The 15,859-nt window shown below is 40.8% G+C and overlaps 1 protein-coding gene across 19 annotated transcripts in view; it reads right to left on the reverse strand.

Moving 5' to 3' along the window:
* The window catches only part of LOC125239635 (gastrula zinc finger protein XlCGF26.1-like), an 80,540-nt gene that overhangs the window by 26,993 nt on the left and 37,688 nt on the right, over positions 1 to 15,859 (reverse strand). The window contains exons 5-6 of one of the 19 annotated variants that reach the window (XM_048147276.1): positions 6,597 to 6,869; positions 3,022 to 3,726 (exon numbers count right to left, since the gene is read on the reverse strand). The exons of 11 other annotated variants lie outside the window; for them this stretch is intronic. In XM_048147276.1, the coding sequence (XP_048003233.1) occupies positions 3,161 to 3,726; positions 6,597 to 6,869 (839 nt within the window). In that variant the 3' untranslated portion in view covers positions 3,022 to 3,160. 7 more of the 19 variants (XM_048147262.1, XM_048147267.1, XM_048147273.1 and 4 more) reach the window with 7 other exon arrangements.

Here is a 15,859-nt window from a genome sequence, read left to right on the forward strand (position 1 = left end):
ATGCACTGGACTGGACAAGTGGACACTGTGTTCAATATCTTTGTCACTTTCAAAAAATAATTGCATGGTAAAGTATTTTACAAGGGAGGGTTATTAAGACAGCACTGGATAGATATCCGAGGAATTGTGGGGAGGCTTTTGCCCAGCAGTGGGACACGACAGTTCCCAAATAAATAATAATATCAAGAAAAACATTCTAGTCGGTGATTAGATTAAGCTGTAAGACATACGACACTCCATGTCAGATTGTACGCATTCTTAACCCTAAGATATTCCAAATTCGAATGATTGAAGTAATTAACGGAAAAGACAAATATATGAAGTATATTTTTAATAAACTATGAGTATACGCATTTAAATGGATAGGATAGATTTTAATAGGGAGCAACAGTTACGGATCTATAATACGATAGAAAGAAGTAAACATTTAAATAAGCAATGCCATTTATTCTTAATCTCGATTAGAATACATCTTTCAAATGCGTTGGATGGTGCACCCTAATATGTTGTTTCATGCTACAATTCTGGATGAAGCTCTGTCCACACACGGGACACGTGTATCGCCTGTCGTTGTTGTGTATCCGCATGTGTTCCCTAAGGGTCTTTATCCTGGCGTACGCCTTCTTACAGACATCGCATTGATATATCCTCTCCCCGCCATGCTTGATCGCATGCTCCTGTAGCTCATAGTTACTGAAGAATTTCATCCCGCATACACTGCAGATATGATTCCTCTCCTGCAAATGCTGGAACCTAATATGTGCCGTTCTCTTGCTGCATAAATCGAAAACTCTGTCACAAGAGGGACAAGGGAACACAGGCGTTTTCTGCTCGTGCACCGTGTGGAGATGTTTCAGTCTCTGCTTGTAAGATACGAACTTCTCGTTGCAGATAGGGCATTTGTATCTCTTGTTAAATCTATGGACTTTGGCGACGTGGGTGTACAAAGGAGCATATGAGGGGAAGGTTTCGTCGCACTGCTTGCACGGAAACACGCCGGTTTCGTGCGTGCGTGTGTGGTTGAGCATGCGTTGCGCAGTCGCGAACCTTTTCCCGCATTTCTCACAAATATAATGTTCGTAGTGGTCGTTCATATGTTTATGTAAACTCAGGAACATCTCGTAAGTTTTACCACACACTTGACAGACGTGTTCGTCTTTGCTTAACTTGTAAGGAAGCACGCTGTCTCCAAAGGTGTTGTCTATCTTTTTACCGTGTTCAGTCAGATGTGCTTTCAACATGGCATAATCGCGTATTTCTGTTAAGCATAGTTTGCACAGAGCGGTCGTGAAATCCATTTTAACGGGTTCATATTTTCTGGGTTTCGGGAGTACTTTTGATTCGGAATGATAGATGCGGTTGTGCTGGCGGAGTTTCTCTGGTTCTAGAAACGTGTGTTTGCAGTAGTAGCAGAGGTACATTCCCCTTCTATATTTGAAGGGGTATGCGGTGGTGGTGTCTATTATAGTGGAGATGTTATTTCTAAAGTTGGTTCGTCTCCGTTCGCCCTCCTCCCGTTTGACGGCTGCGGACGCAGCGTCTTTATCCTCTGCTTCGGCCAATTCTTGTTTGACCTCAACAGCGGATTCTGGTTTGTACTGAACGTCTTCACCTTTCCGTCCTAAAAATAGAAAAACATCCAATCAAGGCTCTTCTTCCAACGGTTCATTAATTTATCTAAGAAAGCGGTTCGACTGACTACGGCTGCTGTAATAAAAAACCAACAAAATGCTTGGGTCAAAAATTGTCACGGAACGGAAGGACAGAAAGATGAAGATTCAGACAAACATACAAAATTCATAAGTGTTTGGGATTACCTCTATGAAAGAGGCTATTTTAAGTATAAAAATTATAGTCTTGCAATTATTGAAACGTAATTTATTGATTTATAAATGATACAATCTTAATATACATTAGGCATAGGCAACCTGAGTTTTTTTAATGGTTCAGCGTTAGGGTGATGTGTTCTCATATGGCTCTGAAGGCTACATTTCTGCACATATGCATTGTTACAAAACTCACAAACAAATCGTTTATCATTATTATGTATCCGCATATGTTCCTTTAACGTTTTAGCTCTGGCGTAAGACTTTTTACAAACTTGGCATTGGTACTTCCTCTCCCCAACATGTTTGACCATGTGATTCCTAAGTTGGGCCGCTGTGACGAACTGATACGGGCATAAGGCACAGAAGAACTGCTTATGTCTAATGTGAACTTGTTGTATATGCTTAGTTCTCTGATTGCACATAGAGAAGACTGCCGTACACAGATGGCAAGGATACTCGACTTTCCTATCATGTGCGACCTTGAGATGTTTTGCCCTATCGGCGTATCTCAAAAACGAGTCATTACAATACGGACAACGATATCTGTATTCGGGGCCGTGCGCTAAAGCCACGTGGCTATTCTTTAAAGCACGAGTCGCGAAAACGTCGTCGCATTTGGAACATTTATATTGGATACTGTTTGAGGCCTCGTGGATAACTAAGTGAGCTTTTAGTCTATGCGCCGCGGAGAAAGCTTTGCCGCATTGGAAGCATATATTATTTGGATAATGGTGATTCATGTGTGTGTTTAGTTTTGAAAACAGTTCGAAGTGTTCTCCGCAATGTGTGCACACGAATTCTTTTCCTTCTATTAGGAATGGAGTAACGCCGATGCCCTGATTTTCGATAATAGGTTTATCATGGATTTGGAGTAAGTGTTCCTTTAATGTTTCAAGGTCTTTAATGGGTAGTAAGCAGAGTTCGCAACGGAGGCCAGTGATCTCTACTTTGACGTTGTCTAAGGGTCTTGCGAGACGCATGGCCTCGACGCGGTTGGGGTGCTCCAAGGCGTGTCCCCGGACGCCGCTGAAGTCCCCGAAGGACAAGGGACAGAAGGCGCACGTGAACGTCCCGCGCTTCCACCTGAACGGGCACACGTTGGAACTCTCTATTATAATAGCCGCATTGTCTCTGTGATCGTTATACTTGCGTTTCGGTTTCCATTTAAGTCTGAGGTCGGTGGACCCTAAAAACAAAAGAAAATTCACTATCAAAAAGCACGCTGAGCTTTTGTTTGACTAGTTAAGATTTCTGCGTTAATCAATATTTCAAGCTGGTTAATTCATTTTAATTATCAATAAAACTACTTCTAGTTTTTAAGTGTAGCATTTTCAGGATTTTTTCTGTTTATGAACAGACCTGATATGAGCATATCTCAAATTGCCATTTCCAAAAACGGAAGAGCAAAAGCTACATCGATATTCAACTTTTTGCCCATGCGTTTTGTCCAGGTGCCTCAATCTAGAATGGTAGGAGTCGAAATGTGTTTCACAAATCGGGCAACGGTATCTTCCCTTAGATCTGTGAGCGGCGGAAACATGGCGGTTTTTTGTGACTCTGGTAGGAAATACGGCATTACATTGGTTGCATCCAAACTGTCCGGTCTCATGGCACATTTGATGTGCTCGTAATTTGTGCCTACTGGCAAATCCTTTCCCGCAAGTATGACAAATAAAGGTTTGGTAATGCTTATTCATATGAATAAACAAACTCATGTTGCTTTCGAAATGCATATCGCAATGTACACATCTATATTCTTTTCCTGTCAGAACAAAGGGTATAACACCGTCATTGTGCTCCGAATTAAAAGATTTAGAATGTGATTGGGATAAATGATTTTTAAAACTATTCAAGGAGTTTACTTTTTCTTCGCAAATGTTACAAGTGAGATCAGTTAAGGTGCGTTTAAACGGCGCGTGTTAGCACGATCTTACGCGAGCCGAGCCGTCCGTGTAGATGCGGCTCGGCTCAATACGAACGCGAGCCTGTGCGTTTACACGGCGCGACTGGCGCGAGGTAGCACGATCCTACGCGAGCCGAGCCGTCCGTGTAGATACGAACGCAAGCCTATTATATTGTTGCGATTTTTGTGACCGAGATGTTTTGGGTTCCATATTGATGGTTCCTCTTCATATAATTCAATAAAGCTTTGAATCATATCATTGCTCCACTCCATAATTCGAACACATGAAAACGCCGATAAATAAATTTATAGTTTAAAAAACTCTAGAAAAACACGCTTTTATAAATGCACGTAAAAGCCAAAAATAAATTATGGATCGTTCAAGTTGTCTCTATTTCTGGGATGAAGAGTAAACTATGTGCTTTTAATTATAATATTTGATTGTAAAAGCGTGGGGCGCTGCAGTCGTGCTGCAAGTCCAGTTAGCGCGCCAATCTGTGTAAACTGCTTCTCGTAATATAGTTTAACTTGATTTCTCAGCAAGTTATACAAAAAGATTTTCCTGTTACAGCGCCCCACGCTTTTATAATCAAATATTATAATGAAAAGCACAGAGTTTACTCTTCATCCCAGAAATAGAGACAACTTGAACGATCCATAATTTATTTTTGGCTTTTACGTGCATTTATAAAAGCGTGTTTTTCTAGAGTTTTTTAAACTATAAATTTATTTTATACTTTTTAGTCGTTAATAATGAAATATCTTTAAAATTTAAACATAAATTTATTCCAAGTAGGCGAATTTCGCAAGCCATTTGTGGCTAACACATATTGCTACTTAATAATAATTAATACCACCTGATGTATAGGTACCAAGCTTATCGCAATAAAGTTTTTCATTGATTCATTTAATTTTTATTTCAATTTCTATTTTATTGAGCCCACATTCTCTCCATCTCCGCCAGTGTGTCTGTATTGCATGGTGTTTTACCTGTCAGCTTTAGAACAATCTAGCACTAAGTAATTTTACTCTACTCAGGGTCACATGAGCCTGTCCAACCGCAAAAGTAAGGGACCCTAAATACACCACTGCGTAGTGCCTTGCATCTTGTGCTCGGTAGATGCCCAACTTGAAATCACTAGGAGTCAATGCCGGCCAGTGCCGGCCTGTGCAATCGATTAGGGTTGTGTGGGTTGGTTGAGCGAATTTGAGTTCCGGCAGGTTTGGGAAGAAATTTTAGCATGTAGGGAAAAAATCGCGATCGCGCGAAATTTTTTCATAGTGCTGCGCTAATTTGAAGATTAATGCAATACGGAACTTAAGGATTTCATCTTACTCTGTAAGAGGATAGAGACAAAGGGTTGAATTTTCTCAGTCGCACTCTAGTATATTTACGTTGGGTTGAACCTGGATATGGAACGTGGACGCGACATTTTGCTAAGCAACTAAAAGACTGATAGTGGCTCTGGGAACTGTAGACCTTCGCGACATGCTTAGCAGTAGCGTGGCGTGAAATTTTTCGTTGATAAAGCCACCCCCCCACCCTCACCTTATTTTCGCTCTTAAGGGTCGCAAGAAAACCCACACCCACCTTTTTTATATACTACGTTAATCTTTCTTTTTTTCGGGGGCCGAGCCCCCCTTTATTTACTCTTAAGGGTCACAAGAAAACCCTAACCCAACTTATTTTTAATACTACGTTAATCTTTCTTTTATGCGGGGGGCTTCGCCCCCCGAGCCCCTCTTACTTTTGCTCTTAAGGGTCACAAGAAAACCCTTAACCAACTTATTTTAAATACTAAAATACTACGTTGATATTTATTTAGGCAATCATGGTCGCGCGATAAATGATAAAACAGCAGGCCGTCCCTATCGATGCCCGATGTTTTATCGTTTATCGCGCGACCATGATTGCCTGGCTGGGCTGCATATTTAAGGGTCACAAAAAAGACCCTAACCTGACTTAGTTTAGATATACTGATTCGGTCTTTCCTTTTTCCGCTCATAAGGGTCGCAAGAAAACCCTAACCTAGCTTATGCCTCGCTTCGCTTCGGTCAATAATAGGTTTGTTATAACGTTGATGAAAACGTAACGTTCGAAGTTCATTACGTGGCCTTTCTCACAAGCGCAAACAGAACTATGATACGATATGCCATCATGGAATGCCAGTGCCTATCTTCGGGCTTCATTATCAGACCTTGAAACCTAATCGTGGTCAAAGTTCATTACAAGACTGATTTTGGGTTTCTAAGAAACCCAAAAACAGCTATGATACGATGTTCCATCATGTAGTTCCAGTTCATATCTTCCGGCTCCATCATCAGACTTTGAAACCTAATCTTAGTCAAAGTTCATTACAAGACTTTTCTAAGAAACCCAAAAACAGCTATGATACGATGTTCCATCATGTAGTTCCAGTTCATATCTTCCGGCTCCATCATCAGATCAGTTCAACAGTACCATATTATTGTATTGTCATCAGAACTGCATACAGCTGCCAATTTTCATTACGCTACGATCCTTGGAAGATGGTTAAATTAGCCTCCGTAGCTTCCATTACATAGTTACATACACGACGACCTAATAAAAGCGTGTTAAAAAACTTAAAACTCGACTTCCGTCGTCGCGCGCTTTGTACCATCTGTTCTGTTTAGACGGCGCGTATTAACACGAGCCGAGCCGAAGATGGCGCGCGCGCCTTTGATCCGTGTCGAAAAAACCGACAAGTGATGGATCGCGCGAACTTTGCCGAGCCGAGCCGAGCCGCGCCGAGCGTAGCTGTTTAAACGGCGCGTGGCGCGCCGGATCAGGAGCCGAGCTAGGCTCGGCTCGCGTTATCGCGCGCCGTTTAAACGCACCTTTATATCCACTCTGAGTGGGAATGAGTTTCGAACGCCTTCGCAACGTTTGAAAACATCTAATTTATTTTCGTGAATGTTCGAGTGAGTGCGTACTTCAGTAACATTAGTGCATATGGTCGGACAATACGCGCACATAATTTTGCCGCGTTGCCACCTAAAAGCAACCGCATTAGAATGCTCTAAAATAAGAGCGGCATTTGCTTTATCTTCTACTACTTTTTGTTTCCGCTTCCAATTTATTTCAACAGATTTGCTCGCAGTTGCTTCAGCCGGTCCTAAAAACAGAAAGACGCCGATTGTACTCGCTGTCATTCTAATTATCGCTCATCCATCATTTAGTGTATTGGGTTTGATTGTAATCCATGGCGTGAGTTAAGACGTGGCGCCTTAACTTTGTATTAGTGTAGAAAGTCCAGTGACACTGGGGGCATGAGAATCTTTTCTCCGCCGGTTTATGAATAGTTCGATAATGAGCTGCTCTTTTGCAACTGGTCTCGAATGTTTTGTCACAAGCTGTGCAGTCATAGTCCCGTTGCTGTTGAGCATGGTTGTCGACCAAGTGCTTCGCTCTCGCGTAATACGTCGTGAAGAGTTCTGGACAACGAGGGCACGTGTATCTTACACCTTTCTTATGCACACGCAGCCTATGGCACATTCTGGCTGCTCTTGTATCAAGAACTTCACTACAATCCCCGCAAGGGAAGCTGCCCTTTTCATGCGACTGAACGTGAGTCCGAAACCGAGATTTCGATACAAAACCTTTGCCGCACGAATCGCAAATGTAATTCCTATAATGTGTATTGATGTGTTCGTTCAACTTGGAGAAACTAACAAAATGAGAGAAGCATTTCTGACAAAAGAATCCGTTAGAGTCAAGCTTAAATGGTAATATTCCGTCGCTATAATCAGAGTTGATAGATTTCTCGTGTTGAGAAACAATATGATCTTTCAGATCATCTATATCAGTTAACGGATGGTTGCATAGTCTACAACTAAGATTGCCTATGTCTACTTTGACCATATTATTTTCGGTTAGTTTAGCGAAGATTTTATTAGTGGGCGGATCGGTTAAGTGATTGTTTTGGACGTGTTGACGAAACGGGGCGGTGTCTACGAATTTAGCATCACAGTAGGAGCAGTAAAAGGCGCTGTGGAACCACCGGAAAGCCCAAGCGGTGGAGCATTCTAGGAGCGTCATAGCGTTCCGTCGCATCATCGTTTTGGAGATGCGTTTCTCGGATTCCTCCGGCAGCTCGTTGTTGGCGCGCCGCCGCCTGCGCATTTGACGCGCGCTTACGTTCTCCTTTAATTTCCTAACACGTCTAACTCCTACATTTCCCTCCGCGTCCGCATTAGCGGAACCTAAAAAGAAAAGAAGACGTTACTAAGTTTACTTGCCCCACATGCAACCATTATTAGTCATCTACATATTCTGAGCTGTCCTAAAAATGTAATGAAAAATTAGTAAGTTTAGGTTAAGGTTTCGATAAGAACCGGATATGACGAAAAAAAAAAGTAAAATATTAAAGCTTTTATTGTGTTACACGTAAAATAGTTCATTAAATTTTTTCAGGACCTATGCTAACAAGTTCGCACATATCAGGGTGTATTTCCCTCATGTGAGCCAACAATTGCATTCGCTGCTTGAACGTCGCTCCACACCACTTGCAACCTAAATCGTCGTGAGTTTTCAAATGCGTCCTCAACGCCCTATTTCTAGGAAACGATTTATCACAGACGTTACAATGAAAATTCCTTTCCCCTGTGTGTTTCACTTTATGTCTTCTCAGTTCGTAAGCTGTTTTAAAGCTCCATTCGCAGCTTGAACATCTAAAGTCCCGCTGCGGAGGGAAGTGGATTGATCGGACGTGGATAGCGCGCTTGCCTGACGTCTTAAAGGTTAGCTCGCAGTGTGGACAACGATAGGACACTTCTTTTTCACTGTGAGTTGCGTTGAGATGATTCATCCTGTCGTAGTAACCGTCAAAACGCATGTTGCAATGTGGACATTCGTATCTTGGCGCTTTGGCGTGAGCGTGTGCTTTATGATAATCTCTAGCGGCGCGCATTCTGAATATCTTAGGGCACTCGTTGCAAGGAAACGTGCCAGAGATATGAACTTCCGAATGCTTCCTTAATCTTGGCGCCGTCATATATCCCTTTCCGCAAGTTGGACAAATATAATGTTGGTAATGTATATTCATATGCTCGTATAGTTTTAAGAAGTTGTTGAAAGTTTCCTTGCAAATGACGCAGCTCCATGATTCTTTGTTTAGGTAGAAAGGAGAACGCCGTCTGGCTGGTTGATTTCGTAATCGTATCCATGTTCGATGACGTGATCGCGCATCTGTTTGACATCAGTGTATTGGAGTGAGCAGAGGCGACACGTGGCTTGAGTTACGTCGACATTGATGAGGGACATCTCTTTGAACTTGCTGTAGATGTCTTTGACGCTGTGTTGGGGTGAGCAAGCGCTTATGTGGAGGCGAAGGAGAGCGCAGTCTGTGAAGCTGGTTTCGCAGTAGGCGCATTTGAACTGGTTGCGCTTCCAGCGGAAGGGGCTGACGGACCAGCACTCGAGTATGGCGGTGGCATTTTTCTTCGTGGCATAGCGAGCCTCCGCCCGAGCGCTGCGTTGGTATCTCGGTTTCTCTTTGAGCAAATTGTCTATTGGTATGGAGATAGGCTCTACCTTTATCACAGTTTCGTGTTCGGTATAGATGTGTCCTAAAAATAGAAAAATTGTGTCATTTCTTGAGGAAGCTTCTTGGTTTAATCGCCAACTCGCTCGGTATCTGATTTGCATGTGTTGGTTTATTTACATCGTTGAGTAAAAGTCAGAATATTTTTATTTGTTTATTGATGGCAATGTTACAATTTAAAAGTATACTTAACTATATTAGATTTGTGATGCAAATTCAATTAAATATCAACACACAATACGTATCTACATAATTAAATATATTAAATATTTCACGGGTTTTTAGGAAGCTTGGTTGATATTTATTATGCGTATACTAGAAAAATAAACCTTTAACGATTTGTTTCTACATTGAAATACTGCTTGTGATGTCATATAGTAAATATTAGAAGGAGCATTTACATAGATCTAACGCATAATTAAGTTTCTTAATTTACTATAAAATAAGCGTATCTACTAAATTATATTTACAGATAGTACTTAAGTACTCAAGTACAACAAGTAGTTATTATGCAGATACTACTAATATAATCCCAGAGACGAGTTATCGAGAATTCAATTCAATAAAATCTTTTCAGGTCTTCTTATTCAAACATTTAAGTATTCTTCATTTGTAAACGAGCCGTTGCCACAAAGCCGTCTACGTGATATGTAAACCAGACACATCATTTTATATTTTCTGTTAAAAATAATTATTATTGATTGCATTTCTCTTTTATGACTTTTATTACAGTCAATATTATAGTAATGTCCTTGATGTCCGGTCTGCAATGGCATGTGTGAGAGACATCATGTAGGTTAATAAAAAAATATAATATTGTAATTAAAACGTGAGATTCTAAGGATAATCTGTCATTTGCATAATTGGCAATAATTTCATTTGTATCATTTGGTTAAGGGTTTATATTTAACCTTCATTCAATAAATTGACCGTTTAAGTACAAACTACAGACATTACTAACTCAATCAATATCAGACGTGAAAATGTTTTTTAGCGATATGCTTATCTAGTGAGAGTTTAGTAGCGAAGGCTCTAGAACAGCTACCACAAGGATAACCATATTCCGTCTCCTTCTTAGTTCTATGAGCTTTAACATTGTGATGGTACTTTTGTGACCTCGTCTTGAAGGTCATATGGCAAGTAGTGCATTCGTACATTTCGGCACCGGGCTTATAGTTATGGAACTCCATGAGATGGCGTTTCCGTAACTCCCAAGTTGCGAAGCGGGGCTTATCTTTGCAATGTGCACACATGTATGGTAGCGTTGTATGCTGAGTTTTTATGTGGATGTTTCTTTCTTCTAGGGTAGAGAACGTTGCTACGCAACGACTGCAGCTGTATTTATTATCGTGGGGGATTTTTGTGTGAGCTATCAAAGCTGATTCTGTGATAAATCCTTCACCGCACGTATCGCAGACAAAGTTCTGATAGTGCTCTGCGGTGTGCTTCTTTAGTGAGATGAAATCTGAGAACTGACAAGTACAAATTGCACATTTCCAATGAGATCCGTCGTTTAGTTTGAAAGGTAGAACTCCGGGTTGAACGTCGGCGTTGATAGGTTGTTTATGATCATTTTTGAGATGGGCAATCAGATCGTCGAGCGTGTCAATGCGTAAATAGCAAAGTTTGCATTGAAGATCAGTGATATCAACTTTAAGGAATTCTTTCCTCAGTTTTCGACTAAAAACGTGTTGGATATTGGTGTTAGCGTGTCTTGCCGTCATGTGCATTCTGAGACCGTTAGGATCGTTGGACTGCACGCGGCAGTAGACGCAGTTGAAATTCTGGCCCCAAGTTCTGAACGGACGCGCTGTGGAACATTGTAATATTATTTCAGTGTTACTACGATGCTTGAGAGCTTTTCCAAATCTAGGCTTATAAGTGGCTTTGTAGCATTTAAAGTTGCGTTCATGTTGTCGCAAGCCGTGCTCAGAGAGGAAAGTCGCCCCGCATTTGTCGCAAGTGAATATCTTCACGTGACTGCGTAAGTGGCCGTTTATTTGAGAGAATTCAGAGTAAGTTTTGTCGCAGTCTAGACACATCCACAGCCCGGATGGCCCTTGCTTGTAAGGCAGAACTCCAAAGGGTACGTCAAAGTTGACGTTTTTGTCGTGGTCACGAGACAAGTGGTTCATAAAGAAATCGACGCTCGGCATTTCTTGGGAACATAAGTTGCATTTGAATTCCGTTATGTCTATTTTTAGGTCGTCTACCACCTTATAGAATGCGCTATTGTAATCAGCGCTAACGTGGTCAGTTTTGATGTGGCACCTCAACGCCGTCATTGGCTCAAACTCGTCATGGCAGTAGGAACAGACAATTCTATTAAACCGGGTCTTAAAGGGGAATGCTGTCGAGTACCTAAGTATCTGAACAGCGTTTTGACGCTGCGGGTTCTGGTTAACAGATCTTTCGAACAGTCTCTTTTTCGTTTTACGTTCTTTCTCAGTATGTCCAGCTATTTCCTTACTGGGCCCTAAAAAAAGAAAAGAACGTCATCAGTAACAATTCGGGGATATTATTCATCTACGTTCGAAAATAAATTTTGTTCCATGCCATGACAAATTTTGAGGCTACACAAAAGCAAATCCACAAATTTTAGTCCTTCTTGTTAAAGCAGGTTTTAAATATTGAAATGTTTTTTCGCCATATGTTTATCCAGGAATAACTTAGTGGTAAAAGCTTTGGGGCAACTCGGGCAAGGATAGTTGAAGTCGCTGTCCTTTTTCAATTGATGTGTTCTCATCATATGGTTGTACTTGCCAGATCGGGTCTTAAAAGTTTTCTGACAAGTAGCGCATTCATATTTGTCGGTACCGGTAGTATAATTGTGAACTTCTTTGAGATGTTTCTTTCGCAACTCCCAATTAGAGAAGCGGGGTTTATCTTTGCAGAAGTTACACATGTAGGGTGTCTTCGTATGTTGTGTTCTCACGTGATGATTTCTCTCGTCGAGAGAAACGAACGTGGCTATGCAACGACTGCAGTTGTACTTGTTTTCGTGCGGTATCTTAGAGTGTGCTATCATTGCAGATTCCGTTATGAAGCCTTCTCCACAAGTGTCGCAAACATAGTTCTGCAAATGTTCTACAGTATGTTTTTCTAGAGACCCAAAGTCTTGGAACTGATTTGGACACATGGTGCATTTCCAAATTGATCCATCATTGAGTCTAAAAGGTATGACGCCTAACTGATCCTCAGTAACAGACTGCTGATGGTCATTTTTCAGATGATTCGTTAAATTATCCATAGATTCCATAGGCATAAAGCAGAGCTTGCAATGTAGGTCAGTGATGTCGATTTTGAGATACTCCTTTCCAAGTTTTCTATAAAACGCGTCTTGGACATGATAGTCGACGTGTAACGTCGCCATGTGGCTTCTGAGAACGACCGGATCGTTCGTCTGAAGGCGGCAGAATACGCAACTAAGATTATTCTTCCATGTCCTAAATGGACAAGCCGTAGACCACTGCAGGATCAACTCCGCATTCCGTCTAGATCTCATAACGAGGCCGTTGCGAGCTTTATACGACGTACGAAAACAATTCACCTGCCGACGGTGGTCTCGTAAAGCGTAGTCGGAAATAAAAGCAGTTCCGCACTTATCACAAATAAAATTCATAAAATGAGATCCGATATGTCGATTGAACTGAGTAAATGAGGAATATCTTTTATGACAATAAACGCATGGCCATTGGCCGTTAGCGTTTTCTTTATAAGGTAGAACCCCGAAGCGTGCATTGAATTTGACAGGTTTTTCATGTACAGAAGATAGATGAGTCATAAGAGTGTCTATATCGGCCATGGCTTGGTCACAAATTTTACATTTCATATTAGTTATGTCTACTTTGATTGGATTATCGTTAGTTCTGTAGAAAACATTTTTAAAGTCTGAATTAAGGTGTTCCTTTTGCATATGATAGCGCAGATTGGAAAGCGGCTCGAATTCGTCAAGGCAATAGGCGCAAAGTACTTGGGTGAATCTAGTTTTGAAAGGGTAGGCGGTAGAGAATCTTAGTATAAGTTCGGCGTTGCGCCGCTGTGGCGTCTGGCAAACGAGAACTATTTTCGGTTTTGGTTCCTCACTACGTCCGCGTATTTCCAACGTGCACCCTAAAAACAAAAAAGAATTCGGTCAGTGTCACTCCTGATCACCAAGGACTATTTAAACGACACGGAATTGTTCGAATTCAAACAAGACATCAGACGTGATCTATTTATTGAAGGAATATTTTAGATATGAAAAACGACACATTCACTCCCAATACAATGTTACCGTTGGTACAGAAAACAGAACAAAAAATTGACGATCAGTGTCAAAAGAAAACATGTTCTTATAAAACAAAGTTAGAAATTGAATTGCCACGAGTAAATTAATGAATTACATCCCAGTTGACAATAAAATCAGGGTGATGTTGTTTCATGTGACCCTTGAGGCTGATTTTCTGAGCAAAAGTCTTATCGCAGACTAAGCAACGAAATCGCTTCGTTGTACGGTGGAGCCACATATGCTGCTTCAGACTTTTATCTCGCGAAAAAGACTTTAAACAAATGATACATTTAAAGAGTTTTTCTCCTGTATGAACAATCCTGTGATCCTCTAATGCTCTATTGCTTCCAAATTTAAGGCCACAGCAAATACAAGGGAAGATGTCATCGGTGTGGTTTAATTTATAATGACTATAGAAAAGTTTCGAGACTCGAATGTTTTGGAACATTCGGGACAGCTGTAATTATTTGTTGGCCGGTTGTGAGCTTCAGCTAGATGTTTCTGCTTGTTCTCCCACGACAAAAATCTTTCGCCGCAGTGTACGCAGCAGAATGACCAACAAGGTTTTGAATTTCTTATATGTAGCCTCTTCTCCTCCATTGAAGGGAATTCTTGCCAGCACTTTCGACAAGAGAATTTTTCGCTATGACTACATCTCACATGATACTTTAAAGCTTCTTTCGTAAGATAAGCGCGTCCACAAATTTCGCAAGTGCATTTTCTATAATGCGTAGGCGTATGTCTGCCGAGTTTGGTAAGAGAAGGGAATTTCTTGGCGCATAAGAAGCAGAACCATTTATCTTTCTCGAGTTTATAGGGTTGCAAGCCTGTGTCGAAGTCTAAGTTTAGTTTGGAGCTGTCGTGGTTATCATAGATATGTTTGACGAGTTCTTCAATGGAGTTGAAGGCTGTTTCGCATACGCGGCATCCCATGTTGGTGCACTCAACTTTGATGTGCTCCTGGTTGCGGAGACAGTACGCAAAGGAGGTGGGGTCCTTGCAGGAGCGCTGGCACTCTTGCGCGTGAGCGCGGAACGCGGCGGGGTCCTCGAACTCATCGTCGCAGTACAAGCAAAACATCGACTTGGAGCGCAGCCTGAATGGGTACACGGTCGAGTATTGCAAGATAACCTCCGCGTTTCGTTTCGCCATTCTGAATCGACTGATTTCTCCAGTTTCTAGAAAAAGAAAGAAAATGTCCTGTGACTGGAAGCTCCCTTTAATATGAGATTCTAGTTGCTATGACTTGACGGCCATTTGAGTTAATATATTTTTGTACTTTCTCAGTTTTGGGGGGATAACGTTAATTTTAGAAGTTTAATAAAAACCAAGAAATTAGTTTTATAACGAATATATTTTAACAAATAGCACACCCTATTAAAAAAATAAGTAACACCTAATATCCACCGCAATTTATTATTTATGTAAAATAATCAAGTAAAATTTCCGCAAAGCATTTGACAGGGTTGACGATAAACTACTCCTTGACAAAATAGCTTTTAATGGCATTCGTGGCAATCTGCTCAGATGGTTCCTATCATATGTTACGAATAGAACCCAAAGAGTTGTGCTGAATGATTTTCAATAGGACGTAGTAGAAGTAACATCTGGAGTTCCACAAAGGTCCATTTTAGGTCCCTTGCTATTCAATATTTTCATTAATGATATAAAAACCTGTTTTAGTAATACTAACATCTTACCTACTATACGCGGACGACCTAAAAATATACCGTAAAATTACAGAAACTAAAGACTGCCAACTCTTACAAGATGACCTTGATCGACTAACTGATTACTGCAACGCAAATAAATTAGAGTTAAGTATGTCTAAATGCAACGTTATTAGTTTCACTAAAAACAAAACTAAAATTTGTTAGAAATATAAGCTTTGCTGTGACTCTTTACAACAAGTAGATCACGTACGAGATCTAGGAAAATCTCTTGACTCCAAGTTGCATCTGGACCAGCATATACCTCTAGAAATGATTGTCTCAAAGGGATACAAAATGTTTCAGTTTGTTACAAGAGCAGCTAAAGATTTTAAAAAAGCCACTACATATATTTATTTGTTTATTAATTAATAGCCTGGTTCGCCCTCAGCGTGAATATGCCAGTATCATCTGGGATCCCTTTTATAATAAATATATAGAAGCAACTGAAAAATTACAATACAAATTCCTCAAAAATGTTGACTATACACTTTATCGAAACAGGAAATTAACATACAGTAGCTTAACACAAAAGTATGGAGTAATCTCTTTAAAAAATAGACGCGTACTCCTTCAAGCACTGT

This window comes from Leguminivora glycinivorella, chromosome 26 (assembly GCF_023078275.1).
Source record: "Leguminivora glycinivorella isolate SPB_JAAS2020 chromosome 26, LegGlyc_1.1, whole genome shotgun sequence".
Classification (NCBI taxonomy): domain Eukaryota; kingdom Metazoa; phylum Arthropoda; class Insecta; order Lepidoptera; family Tortricidae; genus Leguminivora; species Leguminivora glycinivorella.